The sequence below is a fragment of the Dipteris shenzhenensis genome, chromosome 4 (genome assembly GCF_047967505.1).
Source record: "Dipteris shenzhenensis isolate YYH24624 ecotype China chromosome 4, Dip_SZ_1.0, whole genome shotgun sequence".
Lineage (NCBI taxonomy): Eukaryota > Viridiplantae > Streptophyta > Polypodiopsida > Gleicheniales > Dipteridaceae > Dipteris > Dipteris shenzhenensis.
The window spans coordinates 17,619,362-17,640,750 of record NC_141599.1 but is presented as its reverse complement, the minus strand read 5'-3'; the positions used below and the strand labels follow the sequence as shown (position 1 = coordinate 17,640,750).

Here is a 21,389-nt window from a genome sequence, read left to right as displayed (position 1 = left end):
TCTAACTTCTTCAAGCATATCTCGGAGCTCCTTAATGCACTTCTCTGCTTCTTCTCTTCTATGCCTTTACATGTCAATCATTTTTGCAATGGCCTTAGCTTGCTCTTGTGCCTACAAGCCCCTCGCTTCTGCCTCCTTTACCTTGGCTTATGCACCCTCCCTGAGAATTTTCTCGAGTTGCGATACCTTTGCTACATTGGTGGCTTTCTCTTGTAGAAAAGTCACCTTCTGAAACATCTTCTTATCGTATTGCTCAAAAACCCCTTTGAGCAACTTTTGAGTTTTTATAAATATAAGATCCTCTGTTCAATTTTTGCTTAGTATAAGTTGTTAAATTTTGTCTAACCTTTTATTGGATGTAGATGTACATTGTAATCTATTTTGCTCAATTTTCACTCGGTGAATTGTAGTTGATTATCTGGATGGACGACCGAGCCTCTAGTCACCACGGTGGCTCAAAATACTTTTTCCCTCATTTAGGATTTACTGCAACAAGGACTAAAATACTAGTAAAATAGGACTACAATTTCCTTGGTTTAGGACCAAAATAGTGCTAAAATAGTTCCAATGACCCATCATTGAGGTTGCATGGAGATACATCTAGAAAAAGACAATTAAACTTTTAGAAAATGCAATTGATGATATGGCCCTTAAGGCTTGATCCCCTTTAGGGCAAAGAGCCATATCAACATGCATTATACAATATCAAGGATGCCACTGGATAGATATGGCATGTCGATATGGCCCTTGCCCCTAAAAGGGACCCGTCAATGGCCATATCATCAATTGCATTTTCCTTGGTTGCACAGGGAAATATATTTTCCTTGGTACACAAATATATAACTCCAAGAACCAACGTGGTGGCTATCATAGATCTCCTTCTATTTGCTAGTGTGGTGGTCATCATAGACCTCCTCCTATAATACTTAAAAATAGGTAACAGAGCTATAACTCCAAGAACTAGCACGGTGGTTGCTCCAAGACAACCTTGAATTTTTGGCGATGATAGCTACTCAGGCCAAAGACTGTGCTAAGGCAATGTTCAAAATGATAGATTGCATCTCATTATTATGCAAAAAACTAGCACATTGGTCTCTCCAAGCCAACCTATGATCTGCATGGGTGTGCTGCCTAGTGGCAAGTGGCAAAGCTACAAACAAAGGCTACACAATGATAGGTGGTTAGGCCAGAGACTACACTGTGGTGGTGTTTACAATGATAGATTGCATTTCATTATTATGCCAAGAACCATTGTTGTGGTCTCTCCAAGCCCATCTTGAGTTTTAATGATCTGCATGGGCACGTTGCCCAAAGATAGGTGGCAAAGCTGCAGCAAAAGGCTACGCGATGATAGGTGGTAAGGCCAAAGACTGCACTATGCGAAGCAGTGCCAGAGTTATCGTGTATCGAGCTCTGTAGTGTTTAAAATAAATAGATTGTGTCTCATTATTATGCCATGTGGCATCATGACATCGGAAAAATTTCTAGCGAGAGCACAGGTTTGTGTAAAATTTAAAATTTCACCCATAGTGTGTTGACAAAACATGTGTGCCTCAGGATCTATGGAGCACTCTAAGGTGGATGGAACCTATGTGGAAACATGATGAAGAGAGTGCTCATGACATGTACCTCAAGTCAATTAGGTTCCAAGATAGATTAGCTTGGACTCATAAAGAGAATCTTGAGATAGTGCATAGTGCTTGATTGATATTACTTCAAATGAACCTCCCTTTTATAGGTGAGGGTACTTACATCCATTTGCTTGCTCACATGTGGGATATCTCCTCCATGCCATGTGGCAGCTTTCCCTTTACTCATACCTTTGCTCTACATGTGCTCATGGCACCACAACTCTCAACACCTCCCCTTGGTGCCATAATCATTTGGCTACTGCAAGGTGGTCAGATGTGAGTTACATTCCATCACCTCCCCTTAGTGCATGCATTGCTACTTAAGGTGGTCAAGTGTGGTTTACATGTCAATACCTCCCCTGGGTGCTTTCATAGCTACTCTCAAGTGGTCAGGTTTGATTACAAAATATAGGCAAGGTTGTCAAGGGTTTTCGTTTCTCAATACATGCTATTCCTGTCATTTTGCTCATGGCTTGATGATGACCTTGTTGTCTTCTTAGCTTGATGCATGATGCTTTTTTCTTCCATGTTCCTTAATGCTTTATGTGTGGATGCCATGTTTCGGGCTATGGTCATCTCATACACTTGTGCTTTCGGCTTGATTTTTACATCGATGTTTGCATTCATGCTTTGCTTTTCCAATTGTTGCAAAGTTCTTACCAATTGATTTCTTTCAATATTGGCAGTGTCTAATTGCATACAATGATTCTGATCTGACAGGCGCATAGAGCTCAAAAAGACGATCATTTTTCCTTTTTGGAGCACGTGCAAATTCTTTTTGGATTGCAAGTTATGGCTTGTTGAAGCTTTTGTGAAGAGGAGGGGCCTTTGATGATGTGGCACAGGGATTCACATGCTGAATTCCATACTGTGCTTAACAAGAGGCTGTGTGTTTAGAAGGCACTGCTGACTATGCATGCTGATGTGGCTTAACTAGCCCTAACTTTAACCATGGTTACCCATTTGACCAAGGGTGAGCTAACCCTAGTGTGACCACAAACCCAACCAAGGATGTTTCTAACTAACCCTGGTTAGTTATTATCTGCCATGTGTCTTAAGGTTACACCTTAGACAAACTTTGAGGCTGCAAAGAATTTGCAGCGACGACGGCGATGTGGACACAGTCGCAACGAGCTAGACGAGGAAGCGGAAGGTATCATGCGTCTCCTTGCAATGCTACCAGCAAACTATGGATGGCCTCGGAACTTTCATCTTATTGTACAAAGCTCCGTCATTTGATGCTGGAGCGCTGTGCTGTTGTGTGTTGCAGATGCTTTGCGAGGCATTCCAGAAGAGGCAGAGCAGTCGATGGAGCTGGTTTGACGGGTCATGGGCGTTATTTGTTGCAGGGTTCAGGGCTGATGCTGAGAGCTCTTACAAGGCTCGATGGAGATCGCGGCTGGTGGAGCGGCTGTTGACGCTAGTCGTGGAGAACTCGGAGGTTGAGTAGTTGGAGGCATCGTTGAAGCTTGATGGAGCACTCAGAATTTGTCCGTTAGCTAGAGCAAGCCGGGCTAAAGTCCACGCTGCAAGGCTAGCCTCCTTGCATGCGTGCTCTGCGTGAGAGCTTCTTTGCTTGATTCATTGGCTTCGCCTCAATTACATAGAAAACGCGATGTGTCCTCACTCTCACTTGCTCCATCAATTCTGTCTTCAACACACAGTCGTCATGTTTGCTTCTTCTCTTGACGTAGGTTGCTATACACAGCTCATGTGTGCCATGCACGCTCTCTCCCTCGCTCTTGGCTTCTGGAGCTGCTGAGGCGTTGGAGCAGCTGAGATCTGGCTGTCGCTTGTTTGCTCAGGGTCTGAAGCTTTGACTATTGCATGCCACTTGTGGGAGTTTGCAAGAGCTGTGGAGCTCGTTCGTTGTAGAGGCTTGTTGATAGAGTCGGCAGCCACACTCAGAGAAGGGAGAGCCAAGCTCTCTGATAGCTCACAATACTCACAACAGAATGCTCATGAGCCACTCACATTCTCTCATACTTCACCAAAATTAAACAAGGATAATCTCTCTCTCTCTCAAACACCCAATGGACGGAATTCTTTCACAAAAAGAATGAATCTAGATCTCTCTCACTACTCAAGAAACACTCTAAAGAACTCTCTAGATCTAAAACTAATCTTACATTCTGAAACTAATCTAGGAATGGGAGCAATCCTAGTGAACTACTAATGAGCTAAACTAGGAGATCTAAACCTATGCTCTGATACCATGACAAAACATGTGTGCCTCAGGATCTATGGAGCACTCTAAGGTGGATGGAACCTATGTGGAAACATGATGAAGAGAGTGCTCATGACATGTACCTCAAGTCAATTAGGTTCCAAGATAGATTAGCTTGGACTCATAAAGAGAATCTTGAGATAGTGCATAGTGCTTGATTGATATTACTTCAAATGAACCTCCCTTTTATAGGTGAGGGTACTTACATCCATTTGCTTGCTCACATGTGGGATATCTCCTCCATGCCATGTGGCAGCTTTCCCTTTACTCATACCTTTGCTCTACATGTGCTCATGGCACCACAACTCTCAACATGTGTCGTGTCACGACTCCAAAATAATCCAAAAAATAGTTCCATGATTAGCTACACCGAAGCAACCGTTGACCCGTTTTGCAAATGGGCTGTGACACAATTATCGCAGTGATGAATTATTGCGATCCAAAAAATTAATGTATGAGATGACATTGGCAAATACTATGTATCATATTGGGTGATGCGGGGAATATATATTCTTCAAGAATACATTAACATATTGTGTTAATACAAAATGTATCACATTAGGGAAACACACATCTTTCAATAGTATAATGAGCAATTACTACAATGACATGGCACAAGAAGATACTCCACCTAAATGAGCTTACACGCAATGAGATCAAGTTACAAACTCGGATCACTAATGACTAGAAAGATAGGTCAAGCAAGATTGTAAACAAGAATTTTTTATCGCCTTCAAATCATTATGCCACCAGTGGTGGCAATCTCTTATCCTGGCTTGCAATGTTTTTGAGTGCAACTAGAGGGACACTTGTTGAGCCATTTTTTAAATTTTTTATTTACAAGTAAAATGCCGAGTATATTATAAGGGGTGGTCAACCCTGCAAAACAAGACTGTTGATACAAAATTTGGTCGTAACCCGAGCTTGCCACCCTCAACCTATGCTACAAGTAGCAATAAAAAGCCATGAAGAGGAAGACTAGATAACTTAGAGTAAATACGCAACCAAAATGCAGTTTCGGATTTTTAGGAGGATATGACTCACCAGTGAAGTCTCTCAGCCTGGGGCACCAACTCAATATGTAATATGTTACTACCCTCATCTAAAATATAGGGTATGGCGGGACAAGGTCCGTATATAATATGCTTGGATTTCCTTTTACAAATTCAAATATGCAAGGGAAAAATATGAAAATTTCATGGCCCCCCTCCCACAAAATATAAGGTATGTACTTTGAAAAATATGCAAGATTTTAAAATTTGTACATATTTTTCATAATATGTGAGGCCTAAGGAGGGGGTGTTTTGGATGGGGGGGGTAAAACAAAATTTACACTAAAATATGAAAACCCATCTCCTTTCAAATTAATGTAACTTTTTCATGTGTTACCCAAATTTCAAGGTGTAAAGACATATTTGAAGCTCTTTTAGTGTAGAACACAAGCATATTAATTTGAATAATTTCTACTCATGGCATATTGTTAAATTCATCTCACGCTCAAGATTTTGATAGGTTTTCTTACTAAAGGGAGTTGGTGCCCCAGGTCTCTCAAATTCTGACAGGTGCGCGAAGTGATGGTTGACTAGAGATAGCCTGTACTACCTGGTTTGTGTTGAAACACTACTTGGTTTCTGGTCTCCTAGATGGCAAGCATAGCACTTGCTCTAACATAGGGCCAGTAGGCCACGAGTGTGGAAGGCTCTTTGTAGGAGTCTCCTAGAAGGTCTACCCTCCACTGAACTCTGAGCTTAAAGGTCTTCATAATGCCTTATTTTCAGATGGCTCTTTCCACTTTGAACCAAATACCTCAAGAGATGACACAGTTTCAGAGGAGATTGTTGGTCACTTCCATCGCTTTGCCACACAATGGGCAGCATGATTCCATCGAGATTCTCTTGGAGAGTTTTTCTCTCAAGGGGAGCCATTGATTGATGATTTTCCAAAGCAAGAAGAGGACTTTTCCTGAGGCTCCTTCTTTCCATATACTCTTGAGTCTTTCAATCCACTACTTTCTCCCTCTACACACCATCCATTTCCTGTTGAGAGAGGGGATGGTGCAGAAATCATGGGTGAGATGCCTGTAGACCACCGTCCTCGCAGAGATCTTACTAAGAGCCTATTTCTTGAGCACCCATTTGTTGAGATGTGGTGCCATGAGCACATAGATTCAAAGGCTAAGGTATGGTATAGGAAAGAATCAAAGTAGCCATCCTAGGATGTGGACTACATAATGTGGAGATGTGGATTGAGGATATCCACAAGGAGAGATGTCGATCAGAGGATCCCACATGGTTTGACTATACTAAAGGCTCTCTCTATATAAGAAGCCTATCATGTATCCTTGATTATATATATTTCAATAGATTGAGTGTCTGCTACCCTATGTTTCTCCCATGGTGCTTTGATCCTCCTTTATCCCTCACTTTCACATGGTATCAGAGCATGGTTGTACCTTTAGTTAAGGCATTGTGATGCCAAAATTTGATATTTTTTATTTGGCATTGGTATTGTTTTCTTCTATGTTTGATAAGAGTTTGAGTATCAAGTGATACCCTAGTGACTCTCACTTATTTTTATTTTCTAAGATATTATATGGGATTGAGAGAATGAGTGGAATGGATCATTGTAAAAACCATAGGTATGAATTATAAATGCCTTGGTATGGGGTGAGAGTTATTTGTGTATGAAATATTATGGGGTTTTTAGAAAATAGGAAGAGTGAGTCATATAAAGAGGTGGGCTCATGTCCATGTGTTCCAATAATATAAGAGAGATCACATGTTAAGCATGTAGAAGGCATGTGGAGGAAGGTGGAGTCAAGAGGAATCCTTCTAGAATTCCTATGTGAAATAAGGAGGATGTGGACATATGGAAAAGAGAGGGTCCCTATGGGCTCCATGTGGGGAGACTCTTGACTTTCTCAATATTTTAAGAGTCTTGAGCATCCTTTGATGGGACACATGACAAGAGTAGCCAAAAAGGACATGGATGGTGACATACGGGCTTATGTGATTGATGGGGAAAGGAATCTACAGGCAGCAATTATAAATGGATGAAGGAGGGTGACAAAATCTCTATAAAAGGAGCTCTCCTCTCCCTTGTTCATCATCTCTTCCACCATTAGGCCTCATGTTGTTGTAGCTGTAGCCTCCTCAAGCCTCTTCCATGAGCCTTCTCTCCCTCTTGTAGATATTCTCTTATGTAGACTCTTGAGTCCATCTCTCTCTAGTTCATTCTCTCTCTATGAGTAGTCTTAGAGCTTCCACTCCCTCTTGTATGTATGAAACCTCTTCTTCTCGCTTGTCTTTATAGTATATTGAGTGTATTTGAGGGGATTATTACTCTCATGGAAATAAAATCACTTCTTATCATTTTCCTTGAGTCTCCATTTCTATGTTCTTTTCTCTGTCTATTTAAGTCTCTAAAGTAGTTCTTGTACGGCCGCTCATTGTGCACACATGGTCCATCCGTTTCCCAAGCTACCATGCAAGATTCTTCCTCTATTTTAGTCAAACTCTAGGGTTATTGGATCGTTGATCATTGTGGAGCCTTCAGGGAGTAATTTGCTTAGGCAAAATCTGCATGTGTAGATGGCAGTCAATATAGCAGTTAGACCCCTTGTCAATATTTGGCCTATAACTTTCTCCTCGGTGGTATGATTTCAATGAAACTTATATCAACGCGAAGCTCTCTTTAAGGGTCTCCCTTCCATGTAATTAGTTTTTTACATTGGGTCTAGGACAAGAAGTTATGAGTCTCTGTGTATAACTATTTATTTCTATGGCAGTTTTTACCCCCTTGCAATAAACTATCCATATCTCTTCAACCAGTTATCTGTTTTCAACGAAAATTATATCAGTACGAAGCTCACTTCAAGACACATCCCTATATGTACTTTCATTTCTAATATCAGTTTCTTGGTGGAAGTTATAGACCTCTATGTTTTCTAGCATTTTGTAGAATGATTTGAGCCATTTCTAGAGGCTTCTATGAAGGAGGTGCCATGTTTCCCCGGAATTTACCCATCCATCCAAATCAGCCCTTTCAAACCCCTAGATATATATCAGTTCATGTCATATTGAGCCGAAAAATCTTCTTCCAACAACGCATCACTATTCTCTTTGGCGTCAACCGGCTTGGTGAGATAATGGCCTCTGCGGATCCTTTTCTTCTCCCGATGCTGGACTACAATGTCACTTGGGATGTTACCATATTCATTCTCCTATAAGGGAAGCAAGGAGAAAGATATGTTGTGATTTTCTTTGCATGAAAATATTTTCTTCATCTCTCTTTGCAAGTGATAAGGATCTCTATTATTAAGATTGGGAAGAGCAGGAAGCTAAGAGGTGCGTGAAGTTTCATTACCCTCAACTTCATGTCACATCTTTTTGGTGGAGACGTCGGGTACCTTTGGTATTGGATTCATCCCACCTTACTAAATGGTCTTGGGTGTACTTGATTGCATGTTATGCCTAGTATAGGAATGTGTTTTTTGATGTGATAAAGAACATGCCTGGAAGAACTCTGTTAGAAGAGATTGCAGCCCGTTTAAGAGAACTAGAAGATTGTGAAGGTGATGCTCAAGCTATTCGCATGGTCATTATGATCATATCGTTTATGTTTGCACTCTTGAATATGTTGGTGAATCGACAATGCTGGTAGCAAGCACAATGACAGATTGGGGATTGTTTCATGCACTAGCAGCTTGGTGTGAAGAAGATGAGCCTTTGGGTAGTTTTTGACTATAACAATGGAGTGGTGATTCTCAATGCTTTCAACTTCGTTTGCTATGAAAACGATGAAGAGTACAATATCTTGAAGCTGTTATGTGCACTTCCAATTTTGAGGAGGGTGATTCTTGAATGCATGTATACACAATGTTTTCATGGTGCTGATTGGTCACTTATTTTTAAAGATTTTGTTGAGGATCACGTTGTGGAGGGTTTTCAACAAGTGGTTATGCATAAAAAGTTGCTCTTGGTATACTAAGCCTCTGTGGGATCTTGTTTGGATCATGTTTGGGATATTATTTGGATCTTGGTGTTTCCTTTTTGTGTTTCATCATGGTGAAGATTCTAGTGTTTCGAGGGCCCCAAGGGGATGACCCGGAGTCTTATTTTTAGGATTTTATTCCAGGATACTGGCTTTCTGGATGGTCCATGAAGGATCAGGCAGAGATTTTGCCTGATTTTCTTGAAGGTGTAGCCTTGAGTTGGTGTGAGACCTTGCCAGACTCTACCAAGGAGGACTGGGATATCATTTTCCTTGAGTCTCCATTCCTTTTCTCCATTTCTATGTTCTTTTCTCTCTCTATTCAAGTCTCTAAAGTAGTTCTTGTTCGGCCGCTCACTGTGCACACATGGTCCATCCGTTTTCCAAGCCACCATGCAAGCTTCTTCCTCTATTTTAGGCAAACTCTAGGGGTATTAGATCATTGATAATTGTGGAGCCTTGAGGGAGTAGTTTGCTTAGGCAAATCTACATGGGCAGATGGTAGTTAATATAGCAGTTAGACCCCATGTCAGTATTCTGCCTATAACTTTCTCCTCAGTGGTCTGATTTCAATGAAACTTATATCAGCGTAAAGCTCTATTTAAGATCTTCCTCACATGTAATTAGTTTTTTACATTCGGTCTAGGACAAGAAGTTATGAGTCTCTGTGTATGACTATTTATTTCTATGGTAATTTTTACCCCCTTTTAGTAAACTCAACATATCTCTTCAACCGGTTATCTGTTTTCAACGAAACTTATATCAATACGAATCTCACTTCAAGGCACATCCCTTATGTACTTTAATTTTTTATATCAATTTTTTGGTGGAAGTTATAAACCTCTGTGTTTTCTAGCAATTTGTAGAATGATTTGAGCCATTTCTAGAGGCTTCTGTGAAGGAGGTACCATGTTTCCCCAGAATTTACCCTTCCATCCAAATCAGCCCCTTCAACCCCTAGATATATATCAGTTCATGTCATATTGAGCCGAAAGATCTTCTTCCAACAATGCATTGCTCTTCTCTTTGGCACCAACCGGCTTGGTGAGATAATGGCCTTTGTAGATCCTTTTCTTCTCCTGATGCTAGACTACAACGTCACTTGGGATGTTACCATATTCATTCTCCTCTAAGGGAAGCAAGGAGAAAGATATGTTGTGGTTTTCTTTGCATGAAAATACTTTCGGCAAGCTGAGTTGCCATTCCTCACAAGGGAGGTATTCTGAGAGTGCTCCCAATGGAAGCAATAACAGAAGAGGTAGAGAGAGAAACAGAGAGCCACACAAGTTTTGGTGGGTGCAGAACACCCTAATCTTCTTTTTCATTCATTTATATATGTGTTTGAGTATTGTACATAACTGGGGTAAAGGCACAGTGACCTTTAACCCCCACAACCTCCCACTTGAAGGACAATGTGCCTTTAAGGGAGAACAACCAGTGAGCATACTATCCAATGCCCATCAATACATGACAATACTCAAACCGCTGACTAGGTAGACTCTTCGTCAGCATATCTGCAGGGTTATCATCTGTATGATCCTTGATAAGCTCTATGCACTTGTCCTCAAGTACCTCCCTAATGAAATGGTACCTGACCTCAATGTGTTTGGTCTTTGCATGAAAGACCGGATTCCGTGCTAGCTGAATAGCACTCATGGAATCACTATGCAATGTCGGTACACCGGTATGAATCCCCAAATCTCCCACTAGCTGATCAAGCCATATAGCCTCCTTGCAACCCTCTGTGGCTGCAACATACTCAGCCTCTGTGGTAGACAAAGCAACGCACTTCTGTGCGCGAGACATCCATGACACTGCACCACCTGCAAAGGTGAACACATAACCAGATGTGGATCTCCTACTATCCACATGCCCTGCATAGTCTGAATCTGTGTACCCAATTACACACATGTCTCCTTTACCAAAGCAGATGCACGTCTCCTTGGTACCCTTCATGTACCTCATGATGCACTTAACTACCTCCCAATGACTCTTTCCTGGATTAGCCATATACCAGCTAACAACTCCCACTACAAATGCAACGTCTGGTCTAGTAGCTATCATAGCATACATAAGACTCCCAACTGCTTATGCATAAGGAACCTTGGCCATCATGGCCCTCTCCTCATCTAATTTGGAACTATCTATATGACTCTGTTTCACATATGGAGGCAATGGAGTACTCACTGTCTTCCTCCCCTCCATATTGAAACGCTACAATACTTTTGTAACATACTCCTTCTATGAAAGCCAAAGGAGTTTCCTACTCTGATCACACGTGATGCGCATACCAAGAATATGACCTGCAAGTCCCAAATCCTTCATATCAAAGGCCTCATGCAACTTGGCCTTTAATGCATCTAGCTCATAAGTATTCTTGCTAGCCAATAGCATATCATCCACATATAGTGTCAGGCTATTATCCTTAGCCCTTTTAGTATAGATGCAGTGATCAATTTCACTCCTTCTAAAACCCTGGGACCGAATGAAAGCATCAAACTTTTGATACCATTCTCTAGGCGCTTGCTTAAGACCATAGAGACTCTTCTTCAGCTTACAAACTAAATGCTCTTTGCCCTTTTCTTCAAAGCCTTCCGGCTGCACCATGTAAATTTCCTCATGCAAATCCCCATGCAAGAAAACTCTCTTGACATCCATCTGCATAAGCTCCATATCCTCTGATGCCACTAGTCCAAGCATGTATCTAAGTGGTCATATACACAACTGGAGAGAATATCTCATCAAAGTCCACACCCTTCTCTTGCTTGAATCCTTTAGCAACCAAATGGGCCTTGTACTTAGGCACATCATCACCTGTGACCTTCATCTTATAGACCCATTTACATGGCAATGCTTTCTTTCCATGTGGCAAAGAAACCAAGTCCCAAGTCTTATTCTTTGTAAGTGAACTCATCTCTGATTGCATAACATACTCCCACTTGCGTTGATCCTCGCGCATCATAGCCTCTCTGTAGCAAGAAGGCTAACTGCAATTAGTAAGCATCACATAGTCTACCCCTTGAACAAACCTATTAGGCGGTCTAGACACTCTAGATGATCTTCTCAAGGGCATTTCAGCTTGCTGTCCCACCTGCATATCAGCCACATTTGGCTCATCATTTCCACCAATAGATGATCCATCATTTACCCTTGATTGTATACCTGTGGGAGTACTTGGTGGTACCATTTCTTGCACATTTGGTACATGGATAGCTTGCTGTCTATCAACATATGCAGGTGGATTCACATCCTGGAAAGTGATTCTCCTCATTTCCACATCCCTCATGGGTGCCTTATGCATCTTCTTCTCATTGAAGACTACATCATGGCTACGTATGATCTTCTTTGCTTCTGGATCCCAGAGATGATAGCCCATCTCTCCACTTTCACCATAACCTAGAAAGATGCATTTCCTAGACTTAGGATCTAGCTTCTTTTGAAGCTCTTTTGGCACATGTTCATATATACGCAAATGAGAGTAAGAGGGCTTCTTGCCACTCCATGCCTCTTCAGGAATACCACCATCCAAACTCTTACTAGGTGATCTATTGATCACATGCACTGCAGTCTTCATTGCCTCAGCCCAAAAACCACCAGAAAGACTTGCATTGGAAAGCATGCATTGCAACCTTTCTTGAATGGTACGGTTTATCTTTTCTACAACTGGATTTTGCTCTGGAGTACGAGGGGATGTGAGCTCCCTCTCAATCCCATGTGTATCACAGAAATGCTGAAAGTCATGAGAGAGATACTCTCCACCATTGTCAGTCCGTAGGCATTTAAGCATTCTACCTGCCTGATTCTCAACCAAGGCTAGCCATTTCTGAAATACCTGGAACACATCACTCTTTCGAGCTATAGCATAAGCCCACACTTTCCTAGTTGCATCATCAATGAATGTCACATAGTATGCAGCCCCGCCTAATGACCGTGTAGGCATGGGACCACACCCGTCTGAATGCACCAAATCAAGCTTTTCAAACTCTTTCTTTCCCCTTCTTTTATGGGCTGATTTAGTCTGCTTCCCATAGAGACAGTGCTCACAAAATTCAAAATCAGAGAAACTCAAATGCGGTACATAACCCAAACGGCATAAGAGTTTCATTCCATTTTGGCTCATGTGCCCCAATCTACAATGCCATAAAGAAGTGCTTGGCTGCTCGGTTATTGCAACAACATGATCAAATACCCCTGATACATGTAAGGGATACAAAGTCCCACACTTGGCACCCCTGGCCAAAAGCATAGAGCCCTTCTGAATTTTCCAACTCTGAAAGCCAAAAGTGGTGTGAAAACCAGCATCATCTAGTTGACCCACTGAAATAAGACTCTTGGTCAACTTAAGCACATGTCTCACATGTTTCAAAATAAATGCAGACCCATTTGCAAAAGAAAACTTTATGTCACCTACTCCCACTATGTCACATGCATAGTCATTTCCAAGATGCACACAACCTGTCTTTCCACTATCATAAGTGGAGAACCATTCCCTATGGGGAGTAACATGGAATGAAGCACCAGAATCCAAAATCCAATCCTAGGAATATGCATCATCTGAAGTGGTAAGCAACTCTACAGATAAAATAGACATGAAGAGAACGTCATTGTCACTATCATGTGTGACTGCATTGATCTCCTTGATCTTCACTTTTCCTTTGTCCTCCCTTGGACTCTCTTCCTTTTGATTTGCACCCCAATTTGTATTCTTTTTCTTATCCTTTTGCTCTCTTTTCAGCTTGTAGCAATCCTTTTTCATATGGCCCTTCTTGCCACAATGGTAACACTCGATGTTCCGTGCCCTAGATTTACTACGAGACTTCCCTCTTTCTTGGGACTTCCCCCTGAACTGTGATCTGCCCTTTTGCACATTTAAGGCTGCATCCTGCTTGTTGCCATCCATAGACTTCCGTCTAATCTCCTTGGCCAACAAGCTACCCACAACATCATCAAATTTTAGTACTCCACCAAGTGCAGAGTTACTGACAGCTGTACAGAAGGTATCCCATGAGGATGGCAATGAACATAAGAGAAATATTGCCTTAGTCTCCGCATCAAAATTCATCTTCTGAGCCTGAAGCTGGCTGAAAATAATATTGAATTCATTCAAGTGAGAAGCAATGGAGACCCCTTCCTTCATCTGCAGCTCAAACAACCTCTTCATGAGATAAACTTTATTAGAGGCAGTTTCCTTCTCATAAGTGGCACACAGTTTCTTTCACAAATCTTCCATAGTCTGCTCATTTACTACTGTGAAATAAACTAACTCTGCAAGATGAAGTCTAATAGTAGACTTTGCTAATGCATTTAACTCATTCCAATCATCCTCAGACATATTTGCAGGCTTAGCTTCAATCCCTGCCAAGGGTTTAATCTGCTTCTTTTGAATAAGCACATCCCTTATCTATTCTTTCCACAAAGAAAAGTTTGTCCCATTAAACTTTTTAATGTTGAAAAACTCCTTTTCAGACATGGAAGAGGATGCCATGATGCAAATAAAGCAAAATCCCAAATGCTAGTGCCTGTAAGAGAGAATCACACTAAATACCAGGTGCATCCAAATGTGTATGCCACAATAGACTGAAATATCACCAAAACTCAAAGCTCAAAGAATCAAAAGATGCAGCTGACTCATGTGCATGTACTGTGCATCCATATGAGCAAATCTGGCCCAAAAGAAAATGCCAACGTCAATGGCAATCCAAAATGCCAATAGGTGCCAAATGGCTCAAGCATAAACACCGTCCATGGACATATGCATCAATAATATCTCATCCAAGAGAGCATAACACTATCAGTGCATCACCTGCAATGTGTCAAAGCTATCCCTCAGCATAAAATAGCATCCATGTGCAAAGCATCCATAAAAATAGCATCCCACAAGGCAATCTGGGCCTATCAGCGCATCCAATAAGGATCGCAATGCATCCAAATGGCCTATAAATCATCCACTACAACCCAATGCACACCACGAATAAGCGCACATGGCTCAAACTACAACCAGAGTGATCTGCATAAGGTATGCTCAAGAAATCATGGTCCCACAGAAAAGACCGCTACTGAAAATAGAACCTGAGATGCCTTTAAACATGGGCACCATTGCATAATCGAACTCAGCAAGAAAATCTGCAAATATCTCTCTTCTGGCGAAACTCCAAAATCCCAACCAGTGAGTGAGAAATGGGAGTCAACACTTATCCACTGCCATGTGGCATAAATCTAAGGTTTCAAAACCTTAGAATGAAAAATGCATAACAGAGAGACGAAATCGAATACCCAGAGATCTATAACTCTGAAAATACTCCACCGAATCGTGCAAGAACTAAGAGGTAGGGGTTTTTGGGTATCCAGAACGCAATGGGACAGATGGTTTTGAAAACTGCGGTCTCAATCACTGGGTCCAACAAATGGACTGAAAAACGTTTTTGGAAGCAGAGCTGTTTGTAAACTCCATCGGAGTGCGAATGATGAGCAACATAGAAGTTTCAGGACCTTCTAAGTCCACCGGAACTGACAAATCTACAAATGGTTGCTCCAAACTTGAGTTCCAACACCCAGGTAAAAAAACGCAGAAACTGACACAGTGAGTCGAAAATCCAATGAAATGATCCCAGATTCAAGAATGAAGGTGTTTCCAAGCTCCTGAAGTGAAGTGGACACCAAAAGCAAGCAATAGTTGCCTCTACAAGTCAATACGGAGTCTCTGTCATCGAACGGAACAGCGAAAAGCTCAAAAAACGACTTTTTCTTTGAAAATACTTAACAAGCTCTCAAAACCACTTGGCAAAATCAAACTGACTTTTCCAAAGGTTCCTCCAAGGTCTCTGCACACTCGGATGCAAGTAAAGTCACCCACAAAGCTTCCCACAGAGCTTCTCCTTATCCAAGATATCTTTGATGAGTACTTAACATTCTTCATGCGCATCTTCTTGGACGACTTCAGTTTTTTGGTGCCCAAATAGCTCCTCCCTCAGCTCGAGCTGTGCCTATACCAGGCTGCTCAGCTATCCCTTAATCCAACGAGATGCACTTTTTCAGTGAGAAGTGGCATGCTACTTAGCCATATTGTTTGTGAGTATGGAAGAACCCTTGATCCAACCAAGGTTGAGCAAATTTAAAGCCAAATGTTTGACGATAACAAAGTAGTTATCATCATTCTTGGACCAGGTCTGGTGGCATAGCTGGATGCTCTGATATCTTGCCGACATCGCTGCACCTCTACACCCTCTCTACACTCACGAGTTCATACCGAGCCCTTCATATGGACCAAGTAGTGTGATGATACATTCCAATATCTCAAACTCATGCTTTCAAAATCTCCACTCGTTCAGCCTCCAAACTGAAAATTGCACTTCCACATGTTCGTTGTTTGACGCTTTTGACACAACCATTGGTGCTTGCTTGATGCAACAGAAGATGAGTGTTCCATATCAGATACCTTGTTCTGGTATTTCAGCATAGGTTTGCCATTGATAGAAAGACATTCTCCCTTCAAATTTTCCTGCAGATTGGCCATGAATCTTATGCTGTGCATGTTCTTGTACAGCCTCCTTTCCTCTAGCAGTTCATTCTCGTACTACTGTGAGAAGTGCAGCGGAAATGAACGGAAGAGAGAGAGAGAGAGAGAACGCCTCACACACCACACTGAGAAAGAGGGAAAGGAGAGAAAGACACAAGAGAACTGCGAGTGATCTCTAGAGAAAACCCCGCTACAACTGGGGGAAAACCTCTGCACAAACAGGCTGCTCAAGAGCTCAACCGGACAGCTCAACAACCACAAGAAATGGAGGCACAAAGAGAGGAAGGACTGCTCCACACCCCTGCCCTAGAACTGCTCAACAAGGCAGGCTATGCTGCTCCACAAGGTGCTGCCTAGTCGGCTATGCTAGACCCCTAGTAGTAGGGCCGACCAGCCTGGGTGGGCCGACCCACCACTAGAGTTGCCCATGCCCTATAAAGAGGGCTCACCCCCCACAAAATCTACCCTAGCCTCACAACACAGGTCCCCAGTCATATACCCTAGCCTTACTCACTGGGCGGGCACGCCCACAAGCAAACTCTCAGTGACATCAGGAGATGTTGACGTCTAACAACTTTTCCTTTCTTGTAACCTTGGACACAACTTGAGACTTATAAACAGAGCCTTCAACGCTTCGAATCTGTATATCAAAATTTAGCTAAGGTCCCTTTGTTGCTCTCTTTAGGGAGCTGGGTCACCTCCTCCAAAGTAAAAGTGTGACCAAGAGCATTCCAAGGGCTCAAAGCTATTAGGCTGTGTGCACAATGATGCACAATTCTGAAGCGCAGCAGTCACGCTTTGAGGCCATGTGCACACCAGCTCATAGAGATCAACATAATCATGATCAAAACTTGTCCAAGCCAAGAATTTACATATAGCTAAGCATAACACTAATGAAAGTTAGGGCTCAAAAGTGAGGCACCAATATCCATACTTTATCAATGATCTGAAACGAAGGGCTCCTGTTGACATTGTTATGATACTCATACAGTTCGGATACAACGAAAATCCAAACATTACTCAAGTGGAAATGTACCTGTTGCTTGGCTAAATCAGCCTGGAGCAATGTTGTGACCACTATGACATATTACACCAAAAAAAGCTTACAGGCTCAAAATGGGAGGTATTCCCAAAGTGCCACTCCCTCTAGACTGACAGAGGCAGTGGAGATGAGCACACCACTGCTGCTGTAAGACCAACTCGTTTTTGCTTAAGCTACTCTACTCCCCTTCACTAGATGATAACTATTTATGGCGAGAAAACCCAGCACGTAGCAATCTCATGGTGGTCACATGAGGTATGTTTATACGGTTATATACACAAAAAGCTAGGTGAACAGTACATAAAGCATTACTGTGTGCTTCAGACCGCCCGAGCAAAAACAAATATCAACGTGCGGTCAAGTTGGCTTCTTCTTGCACCTTTGATGCCAGAAGCATCTCCACAACTTTCCTCATTCTAGGCCTCCGCAAGGCAGAAGCACTCGTGCACATCAAAGCCACTTTCAAGACTCCAAGCATGTCCTGTCGTGAAGCAAAAGAGAGTGTACTGATCCTGGCATCCAGAATTTGTTCAGGAGTTTCCCCCCGGAAAGATGCTCCATGGACCCACCTGACAAGGTCTAAACCATCTCCAAAACTTTCATCAATGGGAAGCCGGCCAGTGAGGAGTTCCAATAAAACAACCCCAAAGCTATATACATTGCTTGCTGACGTCACTTGCATCGTAAATGCATACTCTGTACAAAACGAACATACATTATAATTAAATAGTGGTGCAGTTAGGAATTGTACAAATGCACAAAGGAGAAACATTCGGAGGGTATGTAAATGCACCTGGAGCAATGTAGCCGAAGGATCCTGCCACTGCACTAATGCTCCCTGTGTTTTTAGATGGATCCAAAAGTTTGGCAACCTCAATATCTCCTATTTGTACCTCCAATTGATGACCCAGAAATATGTTGTTAGACGTGACGTCCATATGTATCATGGGTGGATGGCAAGAGTGATGTAGAAAAGCTAGACCTTGTGCGGCTCCTAGGGCTATTTCATAACGCATCCGCCAGGTTAGTAAACGTTCAGAGTTTCTATGCAGTTCCTGCCCAAGGCTACACAAGGGCACAAAGTCATACAAGATAACTGCTAGATCATTCTCCAAGAAATAGCCAACAGGTCGCATAATATTCTCCTGTGAGAGCCTCCACAGTTTGTCTAGCTCTAACGTCAGCCTTCTTTGATGGATGACTATGCCTTTCTCTGGGGAGTGAAACTTTTTTGCAGCTAGTACCAAACCTGAAGGCATGACTGCCTTGTAGATAGTGCTGAAATGATTGCTACTAATTACATTATCATTGCTGCAAGTAGCTTCCTTGATACTATCAAAATTGATAGCCTGTTCAAACGTATCCGTAAAGACACGGCTGACCACGAATGGAGGCACAGGATCTACTGCTGAAGACAGATTGGACTTGTACATCACTCCAACAGCCATGCATGCGAAAATTACCAGCGCCACAATGGCACATGAAACAGCAATGCCAGCAGCCTTCCAAAAGGTTGCCAGCCCGCGCTTTACTTTGGATCTGTGGGATGCATCATTCCCACATGGAGGTAGAGGAGGACCACAGAGCCCAGAATTATTAGCATAATTGCTGGCAGAATTGCTAGATGAGCTATTCAACCCCGAGCCAATTGGTGGCACCGGACCACTCAAGAGATTGTTAGAGAAATTCCAATCCAGCAGGCTTATCATGCTCGTCAAGAGGGGAATCTCTCCAGAAAGTTCATTGTGCGAGACATCCAAGGAGACTAGATTCGTCAACTTCCCAAGGGAGGCCGGAATCGTGCCTGTTAAGCGATTCAGGCTGAGATTGAGCGAAACTTGCAGGTGGGAGAGACTTCCAATTGTTGAAGGAATGTTGCCACTAAAGGTGTTATCACCTAACTGCAACTCTAGTAGTCGTAAACAACCACCAATTGCAGCCGGGATTTCTGCAGAAAAGGAATTGCCTTCCAGCCGTAGAATCATGAGTTTAGAACCATTGCAGAGGTCGTTAGGGATTGCTCCACTCAGATTATTCCCACTGAGGTCAAGCACACTTAGCAGCTTACACTGAGACAGTCCCTTAGGAATCTCTCCTGTCAGATTATTGTGGGATAAATGCAGTTCCTGAATGTTAGAAACTTTGCTCAAATCGGCCGGGATATTGCCAGTGAGTAAGTTGTCAGCGAGGTTGAGAAGACTCAAGTTCTTCCAACCGCTGATATGTGAAGGTATTTGGCCTGTTAGCTGATTCTGATCTGCTTCGAAGTAGATCAGCTTTTGGAGCTGTCCATATTGATCAGGAATAGATCCGCTAAAAGAATTGTGCCCCACTCTCAAAGTAGTCAGAGTCATACAGGAACCCAAATCTTCCGGAAGCGTATCATTGAAACTGTTCTCGGTAAGAATAAGGACTGCTAGCTTGCCAGATGCGCAAAGCTTGCCTGGGAGAGCTCCACTGAGGTTATTAGAAGCCAAATTTATCCAGCTTAGATTTTGCGTGTTCATTTGCGGCAATGGGCCATCGAGGCGGTTCTGATACGCTGAGAAAATGCTGAGGCTGCTGAGGTTACGAAATGCCTGCGGGATGGTACCGGAGAGGCGGTTCTGCGAGAGGGAAAGGGTTTGCAAGGAGGAAAGGAGGGAGAACTCGGGGGGGATGGGGCCGGTGAGGGAGTTAAGGTCAAGGCGGAGGGTGAGGAGGGAGGAGAGGGAGGAAAGGGCAAGGGGGATGGAGCCGGAGAGGGAGTTAGAGGAGAGGTCAAGGGAGGAGAGGGAGGAGCAATTGGAGAGGGAGGGGGGGATGGAGCCAGAGAGGGAGTTAGAGGAGAGGTTGAGGAGGGAGAGAGAGGAGAGGAGGCCAATGGAGGGAGGGATGAAGCCAGAGAGATGAAATTGCGAGAGATTGAGGAAGAAGATGCTATCGCCATTACATTGAACACCAACCCATTTGCAAGGATCGTTGTTGCTGGTGTTCCACGAAGAAGATGGAGACGAAGACGATGATGATGATCCCTTTAGCTTCTCGCTCATCTCCTTCAATATCTCTCGATCCGTCGTCTTTGCTCCCCTGGCTATGGCGCAGTACTGCACCACCACCACCACCACCCACATCCCCCACACAACCCACCATCTCCTCATCTTCCCCCTCCCCCCCCCTCCCCCCCTCCGCTCCCCGCACCCCCCCCCCCCCCCTCCTCCTCCTCCTCCCCCTCCCCTGCCCCTCTGCTGCTTCGTAGCTCCGTCGTCGCTCTCACTCCTCCCGCCTGCATTGCCCATCCGCACACCTTGCATCGCCTCACATGATTTTCCCGTCGCTCGCGGCCCTGTCTTCGCCGCCTCCGTCCCCCCCTCCTACGCTCCTTAAACCCTTCCTCGAATTTTGCGTGACGCTCCTCTTTTAGCTCCGATCGGATCGGCACACGAAATCAGCACAGGCATCGACACGAGCGTCTCTCCTGGGTGCTACCTCGATGCATCCTCTAACCTGCGACGATCGAAAGCTCGTTTCGCCACGCCTTGCTCGCTCGCGCGCTCTCTCTCTCGCTCGCTCTCTCTCTCTCCCTCTCTCTCCCTCGGCTCCGAACTCCACAAGGTGCACCTCACGAGAGAACGCTATTTCACAAGCTCAACTCGTCCTACACTCAAAAACCCTGCTCCACTAGCGATGCCAGTACTGTTCGACGAGAAAGAAGCCAAAACCCTTCCTTCTTACGTCAGACTTTTCCAGTCCGAAGTAAAAGCTATACCCTGGGCAAGGCTAAACGCAAACCGACAGCGTGCTACAGGAGTACGCTGTTCAACGCGCAGGCAACTCTCTCAGCAGCTATCTGTCCATTGCCAACAGAAACCTGATCCTGGCGCCGTGGCCATACCAACAGAGCGGAGCTGGGGACAAGAAAGTCAAGGAAAGGCAGCTCGAGTCAAAAAGGGAGGCAGTGGGGAACACGGTGGGTGGAGGGATTGGGACCCGAGGGGTTGC

At 43.5% G+C, this 21,389-nt stretch overlaps 1 protein-coding gene across 1 annotated transcript; it reads right to left on the bottom strand.

The window, feature by feature from the left end:
- Positions 1 to 17,318: 17,318 nt before the first annotated feature.
- On the bottom strand, positions 17,319 to 20,541 carry LOC147902535 (uncharacterized). Its single transcript, XM_087373603.1, has 2 exons — positions 18,202 to 20,541; positions 17,319 to 18,104 (listed from the first exon to the last, which is right to left on the bottom strand). Exons 1-2 carry the CDS (start codon positions 20,519 to 20,521, stop codon positions 17,755 to 17,757), a joined length of 2,670 nt encoding a protein of 889 aa, XP_087229729.1. The 5' UTR covers positions 20,522 to 20,541; the 3' UTR covers positions 17,319 to 17,754.
- Positions 20,542 to 21,389: the final 848 nt, after the last annotated feature.